At 42.7% G+C, this 18,242-nt stretch overlaps 1 protein-coding gene across 4 annotated transcripts in view; it reads left to right on the top strand.

Moving 5' to 3' along the window:
- PACSIN2 (protein kinase C and casein kinase substrate in neurons 2) overlaps positions 1–18,242 on the top strand; it is a 52,576-nt gene that overhangs the window by 9,945 nt on the left and 24,389 nt on the right. For all 4 annotated transcript variants that reach the window (XM_039341309.1, XM_039341306.1, XM_039341307.1 and 1 more), the window contains exons 2-3: positions 9,001–9,064; positions 11,908–12,013. In XM_039341309.1, coding sequence (XP_039197243.1) covers positions 11,960–12,013 — 54 coding nt within the window. In that variant the 5' untranslated portion in view covers positions 9,001–9,064; positions 11,908–11,959. The remainder of the gene's footprint in view (positions 1–9,000; positions 9,065–11,907; positions 12,014–18,242) is intronic.

The raw sequence follows: 18,242 nt of genomic DNA, 5'->3' as shown, positions 1-18,242 counted from the left end.
AGCTGTTAAGGGAACTAGGTATGATTCTAGCCTATCAAAGAGAAGGATTACAGGGGACATGATGAGTGTCTTCCATTATTTGAGGCCTGTCACAAAGAAGAGGGGATTAAGGGATTAACATTCTCCAAAGCACCAGAGGGCAGGACAGGTAATTGGTGGAAGCGTGTTAAACAGAAGTCCAACCTAAAAAGAAAGAGAAATTTTCTGATAGTGAGAATAATCAATGAAATAGGTTGCCTCATGGATTTGTGGATGCTCTATCATTGGAGGTTTTAAAAAATAGACTGGACAACAATTTGCCTGAGATGGTATAAGGTCCTGCCTTGAGCAAGAGTTTGGACTAGAAGACCTCCAAGATCCCTTTCCGCCGTATGATTCTGTATTATCCGTTAGATCATGGGTCTTCAAACTTGGCCCTTTTATGACTTGTGGACTGGCTGAGGAATTCTGGGATGTTGCCTTAATGGCTTCAAATGTTGTCTGCACTTTGTTATTTTTAATTTGTTAGGAAGAGTCATAATTTCATCTCCAGTACTTTTATTTGGCTTACTTCTTCAGACTGACTAAACAAAATTTCTGACATGGATTAAATGAGATGCATATAATTACAATATTACATTTCTGGCTGACTCTGCAGATCTCATCTGATTCTCCTTAAAGTGTTTACAAGCATTCTGAATTTTCTTTATAAAAATCTTTAGGAAGGCATTGTTAGTCTACATGCCACTGCTTAGACATCTGCTTTAGTAGTTTTTTAAGACAAAGGGAAAAGCAAATTATCTTAAAATTGCCAAAAAGCTTCAAGTTATAGATTACACTTTTTTAAACAAGCAGTAGTTGTTGTTTTTTTAATATTGTAAATGCCACTAGAGGTTCTGCTACTTTATTGAAGCTTTTATGTGCTCCGGAATTTGATTTAAATTATTACTAAATATCTGAAATATTTTTAAAGTATTTGATTAGAACAGGAAATGTAGGAACTGTGTTGTGTGGATAAAGTTCTCTGAGTTAAGTTTTTGGATTGTAAATATTTCATTATCATACTAGGTCAATCTGAATGTGAGAAAATGAGGTTCGTTGGTTGGCAAGACTTGTATATAGCTAGTTCTCAACTTATGACCACAACTGGACCAGAATTTCCATTGCTAAGCAAAATAGTTGTTGGGAGTCCTATCTCATGCTACAATCTTTTTTGCCATGATTGTTAAGCAAATATCTGCATTTGTTAAGTGAATTATGCAGTTGTTAAGTGAATCTGCTTGCCCCATTGACTTTGCTTGTTGGATGTTAGCTGGGAATGTCTCAAATGATGATCACATGACCCTGGGACACTACATTCATCATGTATATATGCCATTTACTGTGTGTCCAAATTTCTAGCATGTGACTGTGGATGGTCATAAATGCCAGTTGTAAGTCGCTTTTTTTAGTGCTGTTATAAGTTTGAGTGGTCGCTAAATGAATGATTGTAAGTTGATGATTACCTATATATATTTTTGTTGTGTCAGTTATGCATGTGCTTATTTATGTGTACATTTATTTTTATTTTTTATATATACACATTTTATTGGTTTTTTAATTTTAACATCAAAGTGCTCAGGAAAATACCGTGGTGAAAGGGTAATCAATCATAGCAAAACAAGTCATATATATATATATATATATATATATAGGTCTTTGGTTGTTCGGGTTTTCTCCCGCGTAAAATTGGAAGTGTCTTGGCAACATTTCGACGAAGTCACATTCAGCCTGAAGATGACGAATGTGACTTCGTCGAAACGTTGCCAAGACACTTCCAATTTTACGCGGGAGAAAACCCGAACAACCAAAGACCTATATACAAATACCCGAGAAAACCTCAGAAAACATATATATATATATATATATATATATATATATATATATATATATATATATATATATATATATATCTAAAATTAATACCTTAAAAATTCTCCCCTCTATTTCCTCACATGATATAACAAATTTGGTTTAATCTATTTCTTCTTAAAAATTCAATCAATCCACAGAATCATCCCTACTATTACATCTACATAAATCACTCCTGCTTTTAAGCTCCACTAATTTCAATTAAAATATTCCAATTAATCTTAGACAAACATATTAATAAAATTTTGGGTATCCCTTCTACAACACACATAATATTCCATGAATAACATTCTAATATTTTCACATATTAGAAAGGGTATTAATTAATGATGTATTAAATTAAGAGATTTATGTGTACATTTATGATCAGTCCTCACATTTACAATTGAAGAATTCCTGTGGTCATGTGACTTGAGACTCAGACTCTTTCCATCATTGGGCGTTTATGACTGTTGCCGCATCCTGTGGTCACATGATCTCCATTTGCACTTTTCACAACTGGCTTCTGACAAGCAGTGGAGGTGCTTGTAACCACACAGTCATAAATATTTCATACCTGAGGAGAAAAAATGTCCTTGGCATATTTAGGATATATTTGATTGGTGAGTCATTTCTCTTAATTCTGATGGATTTGAGCCAGTGGAGCTACAAAGTTACCTTGGTAATGTTTGCATAACCTTGAGATAGTCCTTACTTTGTTTTCTCAAGGCATTGCTGTAGGATATTTTAGTGAAATACTTTTTTTAATTACCTAATTACTAACACTCCAGTTGCTCACATAATTTTAAAACTTATCAGTTGTTAATGAGTGGAAACAATCTGCTCTAATTTCTTTGAGTTCTCAATAGACTATAAGCCAGATGAATGTCATTTTTATGCTCAGTAAACAAATCAAGTCTCTATGAAAAACAGTGGTTAGGAATCTGAGCCATCTTTCCAAAGTGGGTGTATTTTATTTTTGGGAGTAAAAGGTAACAAGCAGCAAATGCAATAATCTTTGATCAAAGAGTAAGAATATTATTTCTAGAAATATTTCACTTAAAATATTTAGAAAAGCAAGGTTAAGATCTATAATCCCAAAGGTGTTTTTTCAGGAGGCAACTGGACTTTCTTGTTTTTGCTTTGAAGACATTTTGCTTCTCATCCCAGAAGCTTCTTCAGCGCTGACTGGATGGTGGGGAATGGAAGGATTTATACTCCTTACACACAGTGGTCATTTGTATTCTTTAAAGAAAAAAAAAAAAGAAAGTCCAGTTGCCTGGTGAAAAAGCACCTTTGGGATAACTGTGGCCTGGAATGACCGAGACTCTTCATAGACATTAAGATATATAAGCACATAAGCATTAAAAATAGTTAAGAGGAGAAAAAAAATGATTGTAAACTGCAGAAACGACGACTTCATCTTGAACCACAGGGATTTTAAGCAGTCAGCAAGAAATGGCCAAAGGTGCAAAGAGAATTCAATTATGAATCATTTGCAGACGTGAAATACTACAGGTAGCCCATGATTTACAACCATTTGTTTAGTGACCATTCAAATTTACAACAGCACTGAAAAAACTGACAGAACCAGTTTTCTCGCTTAATGACTGTTGCAGCATGCCCACTGTCACGTGATCAGAATTCGGGTCTTAGGCACCTGGGGTCATGTGATCACCACTGGTAACTTTCCCAGCCAGATTCTGGCCACCCAAGTCAATGAGGGAAGCCATTTTCTTAATGACTGCATGATTTTGCTGTGGCAAAAGAAGACATAAAATGGGGCAAAACTCACTTAACAACTACCTCACTTAGCAACAGAAACGTTGGGCTCAATTGTGTTCGTAAGTCAAGGACAACCTCTAAAGCCTCCAATTAAAAAAGGATGCGGATGCTTGCTTTTCAGTGGGAGTATTAATAATTTGTTATGCATTTAAAAGCTGGACCATAAGAAAGGCTGAGCGCAAAAGAATTGAGGCCTTTGAACTATGATGCTGGAGAAGACTCCTGCAAGTCCCCTGGACTGCAAGGCAATTAAACCGGTCAGTCCTAGAGGAGATCAACCCTGACTGCTCTTTAGAAGGCCAGATCCTGAAGTTGAAACTCAAATACTTTGGCCACCTAATGAGAAGGAAGGACTCACTGGAGAAGAGCCTAATGCTGGGAAAGATTGAGGGCAATAGAAGAAGGAGACGACAGAGAATGAGGTGGCTGGATGGAGTCACTGAAGCAGTAGGTGTGAGCTTAAATGGACTCCAGAAGATGGTAGAAGGCAGGAAGGCCTGGAGGAACGTTGTCCATGGGGTCGCGATGAGTTGGACACGACTTTGCAACTAACAACATCAACAATGCATTTAAAATGGTTTCTTTATAGTATCTGCCGTTTATAGAACACACTCTTTGAACCGCCCCACTTCACAGAGTTGTTATTGTGGAAAAAAATAGGAGGAGGGGACATTATGTATAAATTAAACGCAGGACACAAATCAAGTAAGTGGCTAGCCGTAGGAGGCAGCAGGCAAACAGATCTCTGAGGCTCACAGGGCCACTAATCAGCTTAAAATACTTTTGATTATTCGAGGAACCAAAATAGTTGTAGTTCTTTTAAAAGCTCGTGTTTTTATATGTCTATGGAATGGGGGCAAATGGCCTTGTCTCCTTTGAGCCCCAACTGGATGAAGAGTTGGGAGAGAATGTGAGTTGGCTTCACCACTGTTGGAACATTGAGGAATGGATAAGACTCATTAGAAACATCACGGTGATGTATCTGGCATTGGTGGAAATGACAGAATAACTGTTGGAAAAGGGACCTTGGAGGTCTTTAAAGTCCAATCCCCTGCTCAAGCAGGAGGCTCTATATCAGGGGTCTTCAACCTTGGCAACTTTAAGACTGGTGGACTTCACCTCCCAGAATTCCTCAGCCAGCAAAGCTGGCTGAGGAATTCTGGGAGTTGAAGTCCACCAGTCTTAAAGTTGTCAAAGTTGGGGACCCCTGGTCTATACTATTCCAGACAAGTGGCTGTCCAGACTTTTCTTAAGCCTCCAGTGATGGAGCACCCACAACTTCTCAAGGCAAACAGAGTTCAGTTTCCTTCTGTTTATGGAAAGATGTGTATGGCAGGAAGGTGCTCCAGCAGGCTGCAGGAATGGAGCTTGGATCTTTGGGATCTGAATTCTGCTTCTGCATCCCAATGGAAGAGTTCAGCTCCATTGCGTTGTGGACAGGAACTCTTCCAGTGGGGTGCCGGCATGGAGAACTTTGGGATCTGAGTTCCATTTCTGCATCCCCCTCCATGCATGGAAAGGAGCTATTTGGTGGACTGCGGTAATGGAGCTTGGATCTTTGGAATCTGAGCTGTGTTTTCTCCAGATCAGAAGATCTTCTGTGATCAGAAAATCCCAGCTGTATAAGATGAATTGGGAAGTTTGCAAAAACGTTTCAGGAACTATAGCAAACTATTTCTATATAGTTCCCCAAACTACATGAACGGACCCATCTATTCTAATTTTTACTTGATCCATTTCCTTAGAACCATTCCTTAGTATTCAGAGCAGTTACTAAATGTATAATTCTCAAAAGTAATTTGATTTGTGTTTGTAATGATGCACATTTTTAATTAAATAGTTTTGCTAAAATCTCAGTTTTGTCCATCTTATTTTGTGGAAGTGGTACTTTTAAAACCTTGTTTGTGTTCTTTAATATTACCTTTACAGTGCATCACAAATGCAATACATTGTATTTTGATGGGGGGGGGGACATGAAGTGAACTCCTGAAATTAAATCCTAGTTAAAATGCAGTTTTTCTTTTAATCAGTCACCATGTTTGAAGAAACTAAAATGACTCATTATTCATTAATGTTGATGCTTCAGTATCTGCTTGTTAAAATCTGCTTTATAAAGCAGAGATTCTTGTGGAACAGTGTTGCCATGACTTCATAATATTTTCCTAAATATGCTTATTTTTATTTTGTCATTGCATAGCATTAGTCCTGGGAACAGGTTTTGGCATTAATTTAATCTTAGTTCATGAGAAAGTGCTTTATTAATAGAAATGCTTTGACTTCTCTGTTTGAAGTGTGTATCTTTTTATCATTAATGTACAAGTAAACCGAAAAGCTTTAAATGATTTGTACAAATATAATTCACATAAGATACTGTATGATGGTTTTTAGTATAGGTTTAAATACATATAGATTTAAAACTCTCACAATCTTTTGGATTCTTCAATTTATTTTGGTTTTCAACCATTTGTCTGCAATTTTCAATCATATCTTTGCCTCTTCCAGCTTATTTAAATAATGGATTGAAAATCCTGCTGGGATTTATTCTTGGCCTTAATATCATACTAGTGATTTCATTTGTCTTATATCATCTTCAGCTTGGATTTCAGGGTTGACTCAGCCTTTCATATTTCTGAGGTTGGTAAAATGAGGACCCAGATTGTTGGGGGCAATATGCAAATAATGCTGACCTTGTAAATCGGCCAGAGAAGCTATAAAGCGTTATGGGGTAGTATATAAGTATAAATGCTATTGCTGTTGCTGTGATAATCTGTGGGTTTAATTATTTTAGTAAGATTCTCAGTTGCCTCATTAATCTTTGCTCATGAGAGACAGCAAACCTCACTAGTTAGATTGCCTGGTCTACAAATGGTTGTTCTCTTCCTCTGTGTAGCGAGTCTCCTATCACCAACACATACCTTTTTTTTTTTCTTTTAAGTTGTCTGGTCTCCTTTTTTCCTCCTACAATTGGCACACTTGATGATGTCCCTTCTCTAGGGTGACTGCTTACTTTCTTCTTCCAAGGAGAGGTTATGAAATTGATTGTTTTTCATGTATTTTTAAAACTGCAATTAAAAATTTTAAAATATTTTTTTTTCATACTCCTCTTTTTTTAAAAATTAAAAATTTATAAAAATTATGTAAAATTAAAAAATTGGGAAATTATTAAAAATCATATAAAAAATTAAAAATCACAATAAGATCGTTGTTCAACTGGCTCCTTTTTGTTAATTTTGGCAAGAGGCCAGTTATGCCCATGCCTATCCTGGAAAATAGAATGGGATCCAAAGAAATTATTTCCATGAGAGACTGTTCCTGTTTTCCTTTGAGTTTTGCATATTGACTTTCTGGGCAGGATTCAACCAGATGGCTGTACATATCTTTAGTTATTTCTGGCCCCCTTAAAAAAAAAATCTGTCTTTCAGCCTCATTAGAATTGTGTCCTTCTCTCTGTGACCTAAAAAGTGGTTTTAGTGGGCAAACTTTGGTAAATTTATTCTGAAACTTTGCAAATTCATGCACGATATGCTTTTTTTCCCCTTCCCAAGCTGAAATTTCTTCTAACTCTTCTAACCCTTCCCAAGCTGAAATTTCTTCTAACTGTATAGGAATCTTTTTTCACAGAATCCACATGTGTACCCACACTCTGCTTGTGCAGTTTGTTGAAGAAGAGCCTTTGTCTTGGAAAGATCCAATATATATCTCCCATTTTTGCTGATCTCAGCTCTTATCAGATTGTTGAACTGTTCCCCCCCCCCCGCCCCGCTCCTTTCCCAGACTAATGAATCAGGATGGGAAGGTAAAATTTCAGAAAAGGTATTTTTTGTTTGATTGATAGAATAAGAACTGTGTTGGTCCGAATATGAGATAGATAGATAGATAGATAGATAGATAGATAGATAGATAGATAGATAGATAGATAGATAGATAGACAGATAGATAGATAGATAGATAGATGATACATCATCTACAGCAGTGATGGCGAACCTTTTAGGGACCAAGTGCCCAAACTGCAACCCCAAACCCACTTATTTATCGCCGGGTGCCAGGTGGGCGTGGCCCACTGGGTGGGCGTGGCTGTGGTGGTCATGGCAGACTGGGTGGGAGTGGCCAAGGTGGGCGTGATCACCTCGATGTTGTCGTGGGGAGGGACGCCTGTGGGGGCCGGGCAGGGTTGGGGGAGATCCAGGGGGTCTCTGCCAGGTAGGTCGGTGAGCAGGAGGCTCGTCCTACGAGGTGAGGTGAGGCGAGGCAGGGCGGGGGTGCCATTGTCACAGGGAAAGGTGAGGCAGGGGCGGCTGCTGCCTGACACCATTGACCTCTGCACACAGAGGCCAGCGAGCGCATGGGTGCTGGGATGCATCTGGCCATGTGGGACCTTGGCGAGTTAGCGGGCGGCTGGTTGAAGAGGGACGGTTGCCATTTCCAGGGCATGGCCTGTGTGCCCACGGAGAGGGCTCTGAGTGCCGCCTCTGGCATGCGTGCCATAGGTTTGCCACCACTGATCAATAGATTATATCTATGTGTGTGTAAAAGTCAGCAATTAGGAGGCATGGGGACAGGGGTGTGTGCGGCCCAGGTCAGGAGAGAGTGAGGGGCATGGATCAAGGAAAGTGAACAGCAGCGCAATGTGAATCTATAAGGATGCAGGAGCACAGAAGGGCTGGAGGAGGGTATGCGTGGGGGGGGGGAATCTTAACCCACTGATATGCAGTCTTTCCTGCTGGCTTCCCCATTGACTTTCTGGGGAAACCATCAGGGAAGGTTGCAAACAGCTATGATCACGTAATCTTAAGGGATTGCAATCACTAGTAAATGCAGACTGGTTGTCAAGTGCCCACATTGTGATTATGTGAGACTGGGTGTTGTGCTATCCGGAACTCCGAGGAGCAGTCATACCCATAACCTTTCATCACCATCATAACTTTAAATGGTCTCTGAACAAGTTGTTGTAGGTTGAGGACTACCTGTATTTAGCTGCATTTAGAGTAACTGAGTCATGCCTGTGTGAAAGTTAAAATTGTAAATTAAAAGTGATTAAAGCTTGTCTGGGAAATTTGTTTAAATGTGGGATTACCAAATCTGATTGTACTACCAATGGTAAAACAGGGAGCATTATAAAGTACATTTAATAATTTTGATAGCTCCTTTGCCACGTGGAGGGAAGGAATTGTATCATAGCTTTTGATAATGTACCGGAAAGGGAACTTTTTCTTATATTGAAATTATATAATGCAAATGTTGATTTAACATGTACAGACACTGCTTTGTTTCTGAAGAGACTAACTATAAACCTGAACAGAGTGAAGAAAAAGGGCTAAAAATACTAACAAATATTTTCTCTTTCAGGCCAATCCCTGGCAGGCTGAACTTGGTACCTCCTGTCTCAGTCTTCTGGTTCCCCCAGAACCAGGTACATTTTGTTCCACACTTGGCTTCATCTTTCTTCAGAACAAAGCTCTGGATTGCCTGCCTGTAGACAAAGCTTTCTGTAAGAAGAGAAAAATGTTCAATGAACATCTTACTGAATGCTGCTTTCCCTCAAGAGCCATCCAAGCTGCTCTGAAAGCAACAATCCCAATATTCATTTCATCCCAGGAGGGAAAATTGCTAGTCCCTTAAACTAGGCAGGGGTCTTCAAGCTTGGCAACTTTAAGACTTGTGGACTTCTGCTCCCAGAATTCCTCAGCCAGCCAGGGCTGGCTGAGGAATTCTGGGAGTTGAAGTCCACAAGCCTTAAAGTTGCCAAGTTTGAGGACCTCCTGAACTAGGGGTTTCCAATCCAGAGGCCCTGGCCTGATCAAAACCAAGCTGTGGGAGCGATGGCAAGTGCGCATGCATGAAGCTGCAGTGGCCTGAGCAGCAGGCAGTCGCACGCTCATAAAGCTCCACTCACATGAGCGGAGGGTGCTTGCGCTAGCACGTGAGGCTCCACTTGCACGAGCAGAGGGTGCTTGAGTGGAGGGTGCTTGTGCTTGAGCGTGAAACTTGCATGAGAGGAGGGCGCTTGCGCTTGCGCGCGAAGCTCCATTGGAGGAAATGGAGCTTTGCGTGTGAGCTCCCTCTGCTCGTGCAAGTGGAGCTTTGTGCATGAGCACAAGCGCCCTCCGCTCAAGTGGAGTTTCGAGCGCAAATGTAAGCATCCCCCAATGGAATTGTGTGTGTGTGCCTGCCACTCACACACCCATGCTGGGGCAGGCTGCCAAGCTGGAAACGTTGGGGAGCGCTGTCTTAAACTACAGATTTTCAGCCACTAGTGTTGCCTGAATCCATCTTAGGTTTGCCAGCCAGCACACCTCCCCTATTAGGTTTAGACTCTGATCTCTGCCAACTCAGCAGCCCCACTTTCTTTCCCCTATTCTTAATTTCTACCTAGTTCACTAGAACAAAGTGAGGGTGTTTGGTTTGCCTTGTACCTCCAGGATAGATTCAGGAGAGGCATGGCCCCTTGACTGTCACAGTATACAAAATCAATAGATCTTTTGAGGCAAATGAAAGGTGGGTCAAGAAAAGGAATGTAGGATAGGCACTATTGTAGAAGAAATATAATGCTGGAAAAGGATAATATGCAATAATCTTGGAGCCCAAATAAATCCCAGCCATTTTAGCCATGTATTCCCCAAATATACTTAGGGAATCAAGATAAAAAATGCAATTCATGCCTATAGGGCAGTGGTGGCGAACCTATGGCACGTGTGCCAGAAGTGACACTCAGAGCCCTCTCTGTGGGCACACGTGCCATCGCCCCAGCCCTGCCTCCCCCCATGGCCCTCTCCTCACCAGGAGCCCCCCTGGAGAAGAGTTGCCCCTGGGCGTAGCCCGCGCAGAGCAGCGCAGCCAAGGACAGCTGGGTAGCGGGGACAAGACTCCGCCCTCGCACTCTGTCATGCGCAGATGCTGCTGCAGGGCGCGGGTGGAGGGTGTGGCCACCATGGCGCTGCTGGACTGCCTGGGTGATCTGTGGCGGGCCGTGGAGGCGGTGGGTGCCCCTGCGGGCAGGCGGAGCGCGGGGGGGCAGGGCGGGGGCAGGGTGGTTTTGGGGCGCTCCGTCTCTAAAAGGTTCGCCATCACTGCTATAGGGACTACTATATAGCCTAAAACAAGATTACCAAGGACTATATTCAGTATTGGACATAAATTAATAGTATGATGGTTGGAATGGGCAAGAAATTTCTGATGAATCTTAGCTATTGGATTTTTATATTTGATCAACAAAAGCTGTATTTCAAATAGAAATTAAGTACTCAAAAGTCAAAAAAGTGACTCAGAAGTGCTCAGGTTGTTTATTTTGCAAGTTAAACTTCAAGATTAAGCTTCTTTTTTTTTGTTTTAAATATCCTGCTGAGGCTCTGGACTGATTAGTCAGCTTTATGGTAATTTGGAAGCTAAGTAGACATTTGTATGTATCAGCAGATCTCAGACTGCAATTTTATGTAGTGGAAGAAACACGTACACATTGCAGCTCTGATTCCTCTGCAGTTTCCGAGACATAATTGTTGTTTCAATTAGTCTCTCATCATTTCTCAAGAATGAAACTGTTGGAATGGATTCTTGAGGCAGAGTGTCACAATTAATATCCACTGAAGAATATTCAGTAATATTCTCTTAGTGCCATTAAGAGAAATCAGAGGGGCTATATCTGAAAAAAAAAATCACTTCTAGTTTTCTGACTAGCCAAATTTAGCTGCTGTACTGTAAGATCTCATCAAGAGCTCTGCTATTCCGATATAATATAACTTTGACATATGTTTTTCAGTTTAATAATAATAATAATAATAATAATACTGGAGCACCACTTGAACACCATTGGCATTGACAGATTCGCTATTAGTCAATTGCAAAAGGCGGCCTTACTAGGAACTGCTTCCATCCTGCGACGATATCTGTAATACCATCAAACATCCACATCTGCCTATCCCACGTCCTGGGTAAGGACTCGATAGGTAGACAAAATGCCAAATCCAGTCTGAACATCTGGCTGACTGTGCGATGATCCATAATAATAATAATAATAATAATAATAATAATAATATAATAATAATAAAGTTGGAAGGGACCTTGGAGGTCATCGAGTCCAAATGTATAGTTGCCTTTAATATTTTATTGGTGTTAGCAATCACCAGGATTTTATGCCATGTTTAAGCAGGGTAAAGGAGATAGCAAATTGTATTTTGTTTTGTTTTGTTTTGTTTGTTTGTTTTTTAAAAAAGAGAAAATTTGCTTCTTATTAAACCATGTTTTGTTTTTAATTTGCAGAATTTGAAGGACCAGGATTTACGGATACTGGATTGAAGCAAGCTGGCTTGAGATGTCTGGCTCTTATGAGGATTCTGTTGAGGTTTTTAGTGGTAGCTTTTGGGAGGTAATTATAATTTTGCTTAAGTGTGTCTGAAACAGAATGTTGATTGGTGGGTTGTGTAAAATATTATGAACTCAAAATGATTTCACTGTTCTGAACTTGAAACAGGATCACAGCTGTATAATATAAGACAAATTCCATGATGGGGAGTGGGGTCTTACCAGAAATGTGACAGAAAATTAACTGCTACTATAGATCAGTGGTGGCGAAATTATGGCACGGGTGCCAAAGGCGGCACTCGGAGCCCTCTCTGTGGGCACACGTGCCGTTGCCCCAGCCTTGCCTCCCCCCGCGACCCCCTCCTCCCCAGCAGCCCCCCTGAAGGAGAGTCGCCCCTGAGCGTGGCCCACCCAGAGCAGCGCAGCCAAGGACATGGCAGCCAGGCAGCGTAGACAAGACTCTGCCCCCACACCCCATCATGCACAGTTGATGCTGCAGGGCGCAGGCAGAGGGCGTGACCGCCATAGCGCTGCTGGGCTGCCTGGCCAACCTGTGATGGGCCTTGGAGGTGGTGAGTGGCCCTGCGGGCAGGTGGGGCAGGGAATGGGGGGCAGGACGGGGGTGGGGCAGGGGGTGGAGCGAGGGCGGAGCCAGTTTTTGGGCACTCGGTCTCTAAAAGGTTCGTCATCACTGCTATAGATAGTCCCTGGCTTATGACTAGTCCTTGAATGATCTATTTAAGTTACAACCACCTCAAAAAGAGTGTTTCACAGTTCATAAAGCAGTTCCGGCCATTTTAAATGTCACACCGTGTGCTCTCCTCTCCGTGGTCAGGACTCTATTTTGAAGGCTTGACAACTTCTTTGCACCTATGAGACTTGTCAGAAAGTCAATGGGGAAGCTGGCAGGAAAAGTTGCAAGCTGATGCCATCTGCCAAGAAGACTCTCTCGTCTCTGGAGTCTGGCTGAAAGAGCTGCCTGCCAAATGGAGCAAGCTCAGCCCCTACACCAGGTTGCAGAAACAGGATTTGAAGCTCCATTTCTGCAGCCCGCTAGAAATGTATCGAGTGTAGAGATGGAGAGAAACTTAGCACCTCTGCCGAGATGCAGAAATAGGGCTTTCATCCTGAAGATCACTGTTTCTGAAGCCTGCCTGAAACGTTCTCTTCTGCACATGGAGCAGTATTGGAAAGCTAGTGTACGCCATTGTTTTGAAGGCTAAACAAAAAAATCTACCCTACAGAGCAATGGTGTTCACTAGTTTTCCAGTCCTAGGAAGTCTGTAAAGCTGGTGTACGCCATTGTTTTGAAGGTTAGAAAGATTTCTGGTGAAATGGTCGACCCCAGTGTCCTTAAGACTCTGCCATGATTGAGAACTTAATGGTTGCCCTCTTTTTCCAGCCTCACATCCATTTGATGATTGCTATTTTGCAGTCTCCTTATGAGGAGCAGCTGTTCAGAGTGCAAGTGGGCAATCTCTCATCCTTTCCTTGTCTGGATGAGTTTCACTGGACCAAGCTTAGTGCCAGACTGTTGGTTGTCATTGTGTTATCATTTCTGCTCTTTTGGATATATCTGGTTTCCTGCTTTTCCTTGCCTAGAAGTCTGCTGAGGGATGATTTCCATACATTGAAGAAGCTCTTCTGGATCCTCGATATTATGGGCTAAAAGAGATGGGGGACACTGGGTAGGTCAGATCCAGGACAAGGAAGTTCAATCCCCTCTTCTGGTCCGGTGGCCCTCAATTCGGTATTCTGATGTCCACGTTACTGGTGATCTTAGCCTCTGGCTATTTCATTACCTACTACAGTGGTGGCGAACCTATGGCATGCGTGCCAGAGGCGGCACTCGGAGCCCTCTCTGTGGGCACGCGCGCCATGCCCTGGAGACAGCAACCATCCTCTTCAACCAACCACCTGCTAACTTGCTGAAGTCCCACGTGGCCGGATGCATCCCAGCATCCATGCGCTTGCTGCCCTCTGTGTGCGGGGGCCAATGGTGTCAGGCAGCAGCCGCCCCGGCCCCTGCCTCACTTCACCTTGCAACAATGGCACCCCCGCCTTGCCTCACCCTGCAGGACGAGCTTCCTGCCCAATGACCCACCTGCCAGAGACGCCCTGGATCTCCCCCAACCCTGCCCGGCCCCCACAGGAGTAACATTGAGCTGGCCACACCCACCCTGGCCACGTCCACCCATCTGCCATGACCACCGTAACCACACCCAGTGGCACACGCCCATCCGGCACCCGCCAAAACATAAGTGGGTTTTGGGTTGCAATTTGGGCACTCGGTCTCTAAAAGGTTTGCCATCACTGATCTACTGTAATCAGTCGACTTTGAGCGCAATGAAATTATAATATGTATATAAAACATGAACATAAATAACAACAAAAAAATAATAAAATAATAAAATGAAACAATAAACCAAGTCAGCAAAGTCATAAAAATGCACACTGGAATAATTTGATATTCAATAGCAGTAGCAATTAGACCTATATACTTATATACATATATGCTTATGTACTTACTTACCTATTTATATACAGTACTTACATATTTATACTTATGCTTATTAGATTCCAGAAGGCCCCCAGGGAGAGGGGAAGTCTGATTTCTAATGAGAGACTATTCCAAAGGAATAGTACCATTATATAGAAGAAATGCTCCCTTAGCTTTCGCTACTCTCATCTTCTGGAAGTATGGAACCATTAGTAGTTGTTCCCTATAAGATCTAAATCAAGCTATTGTAGTTGGGAGAAGATAGTTCTTGTAGAAAGTTAAACACCAAGACATTGTAAGACAGCACTAACACCTTAAATTGTAGATGGAAACATACCAGTAGTTAGTGCAGGATCCAGAGAATTGATGTTATATGCTCTCATTATTGGGAGTTGGTAAATATATGCCATGGCATTCTGAACTAGTAGTATCTGATTTTGTTTAGGGGCATCCCTGGGTAAGGCACACTGCAATAATCTAATCAGGTGGTGATTAGGGCATGTGTCACTAAAGCTAGGTCCTTCTGAAAGAATAACTGAATTGGAAGGGACCTTGGAGGTCTTCTAGTCCAACCACGTGCTCAAGCAGGAGATTCTATACCAGAGATAGGCAACCCAAAACATTTAAAGAGCCACTTGGACCCATTTCCCACCAAAAACAAAACACTGGGAGCCGCAAAACCCTTTTGATATCTAAAATGAAGATAACACTGCATATATCCTTTTTTACCTTTATTATAGGTGTGTGTTTGTGTGTACACACACACACACACACACACACACAGGTAAAAAAAGGATATATGCAGTGTTATCTTCATTTTAGATGTCAAAAGGGTCTCTCTCTCTCTCCCTCCCTCCCTATCTGCTTGATCTGCCACTCCTCTTCCCCCGCTCTCTTTCTTTCTCTCTCTCTCTTTCCTCTCTCTCTCTCTCTCTCTCTCTCTCTCTCTCTCTCTCTCTCTCTCTTTCTCTCCCTCTCCTATCTGCTGCTCACCTGGCAAGCTTCAAGCTGTTGTCCAACAACCTCGGGGTAGGCAACCTCATCTCTTTTATGACTCATGGACTTCAACTCCCAGAATTCCTGAGTCAGCCTAGCTGGGCTAGCTAGCTCTCTCCTGCCCTTCCTGCTTCCTGCAGAGATGCAGCAAAGGGAGGAGCTCCGCTCAATAAGCTTTTCAGCTCCTTGGAGAACACTGTGAGTGCACTCTCTTTTACACACACACACACACACACACACACAAACACAAACACACAGAGAGAGAGAGAGAGAGAAGCAGGGAAGCGCAATTCCTGTCTCTGTCTCTCTCTGCAAAGGCAGAGGAGGCTGGGAGCCACAGGGGAAGGCTCAAAGAGCCGCATGCGGCTCCAGAGCTGCAGGTTGCCGACCTGTGTTCTATACCATTCCAGACAAGTGGCTATACAATCTCAAAAGCATCCAGTGATGGAGCACCCACAGCTTCTGAAGGCAAGCAGTTCCACTAGTTAATTGTTCCCTGTCAGGATATTTTTTCTTAGTTCTAGGTTGCTTCTCTCCTTGATTAGTTTCCATTCATTGTTTCTTGTCTTGCTTTCTGATGCTTTGGAAAATAGGTTGATCCCCTCTTCTTTATAGCAGCTCCTCAAATATCGTAACACTGCTGTCATGTCCCCCTTAGTCCTTCTTTTCACTAGACATACCCAATTCCTGCACCCATTCTTCATGTTTTAGCCTGCAGCCCCCTAATCATCTTTGTTGCTCTTTTCTGTACTCTTTCCGGAATCTCAACATTTTTTTTATATAATATGGTGACCAAAGCTGGATGCAATATTCTAAGCGCGGTCTTACTTAAGGATTTATAAAGCAATACTAATACTCCATGTGATCTTGATTCTATCCGTCTGTTACTACATCTAGGATTGCGTTTGGCTTTTTGGGCTGTTGCCACACACTGCTAGCTCATATTTGAGAGATTGTCCAGTAGGACTCCAAGATCCCTCTCAAAGTTACTGCTCTTGAGCGAGGTTTCATCTAATCTGTAATATTTTTTTTTTGCCTAAGTGTAAAACCTTACACTTAACCTAAGTGCAAAAATGCAAAAGTGCAAAAGTTGGCTTGAAACTCAACATTAAGAAAACCAAAATCATGGCATCCGGCCCTCTCAATTCCTGGCAAATAGATGGGGAAGAAATGGAGGTAGTGAAAGATTTTATTTTTCTGGGCTCAAAGATCACCTCAGATGGGGACTGCAGCCAAGAAATTAAAAGACGCTTGCTCCTGGGGAGGAAAGCTATGGCAAATCTAGACAGCATTCTAAAAAGCAGAGACATCACCCTGCCAACACAAGTACGCATAGTCCAGGCCATGGTTTTCCCAGTTGCAATGTATGGCTGTGAAAGTTGGACCATAAGAAAGGCTGAGCGCAAAAGAATTGAGGCCTTTGAACTATGGTGCTGGAGCAGACTCCTGCGAGTCCCTTGGACTGCAAGGCGTTCAAACCGGTCAGTCCTAGAAGAGATCAACCCCAACTGCTCTTTAGAAGCCAGATCCTGAAGTTGAAACTCAAGTACTTTGGCCACCTAATGAGAAGGAAGAATTCACTGGAGAAGAGCCTAATGCTGGGAAAGATTGAGGGCAATAGAAGAAGGGGACGACAGAGAATGAGATGGCTGGATGGAGTCACTGAAGCAGTAGGTGTGAATTTAAATGGACTCCAGAAGATGGCAGAGGACAGGAAGACCTGGAGGAATGTTGTCCATGGGGTCGCGATGGGTCGGACACGACTTCGCAATTAACAACAACAACAACAACAAAACCTTACTTCTCTCTACATTGAATTTCATTTTGTTAGATAGGGCCCAGTGTTCAAGTCCGTTGAGATCCATCTGGATTTTGAGCCTTTCTTTTGGAGTGTTGGCTATTCCTGTCAGTTTAGTGTTTTTTGCAAATTTGATGAGTTCCCCTTCTGTCCGCTCATTTAAATCATTTATGAAAATATTGAAGAATACTGATCCTAAAGTGAAACCTTGGGGTACCCCACTGCCCACCTCCCATCATGTGGATTTAGTTCCATTAAGGACTATATGTTGAATACGATTTGTCAACCAGTTACAAATCCATCTGGTTGGGGTGCTGTCTATCCCACATTTTGATAGCTTTCCAAGAAGTAGGTTGTGTCTCCATCATTTAACCATAATAGGCTTGTACAAATCAAAGGTTCATTCTTCTTCACTTTAGACTCTCATGGGTGATAGTCTGTCCTTCAGAGCTCACACCCACAATATGTTGGAAGATATGTGAGAACCATCTAGGGCAGCGGTTCTCAACGTTTGTGTGACGGCGACCCCCATCACACAAACGTTATGGGCATGCGCGGCGCGGCGCGCATGGGGGTGGGGCCCCCGCACGCGGCGCGCATGCGCGGCGGCGCCCCTTATGCGCGGCGCGCATGCGCGGCGCCACCCCCCGGAGGCCCGGCGCCGCCCCACGCGCGGCGCGCATGCGTGGCGCCGCCCCCCGGAGGCGCGGCACCGCCCCCCCGGAGGCGCGGCGCGCCCCCAGAGGCGACAAAATGGCGGATCGCCGCATTTGGCGACCCCACAAAAGAGGTCGATCGACCCCAAATGGGGTCGCGACCCATAGGTTGAGAACCGCTGATCTAGGGTTTTTTTCCCATGGGTCTCAGTAAGTAGATGGATTGAGGAGAAGCTCCAGAATAAGAATGAAAACTGTAATGATTCAGGAATTCTTATGTAATGTAAAGAGTTGTACAAAAGAGCTCTTTTGGAAAGGCTGTTGAAGAATTCTGTTGAGGAAT

Source organism: Crotalus tigris, unplaced genomic scaffold, assembly GCF_016545835.1.
Source record: "Crotalus tigris isolate CLP2741 ecotype Arizona unplaced genomic scaffold, ASM1654583v1 scf7180000017764.6130737, whole genome shotgun sequence".
Taxonomy (NCBI): Eukaryota; Metazoa; Chordata; class Lepidosauria; order Squamata; family Viperidae; genus Crotalus; species Crotalus tigris.
The sequence above is the reverse complement of the archived record's forward strand: the minus strand, read 5'-3'. Positions and strand labels throughout refer to the sequence as shown.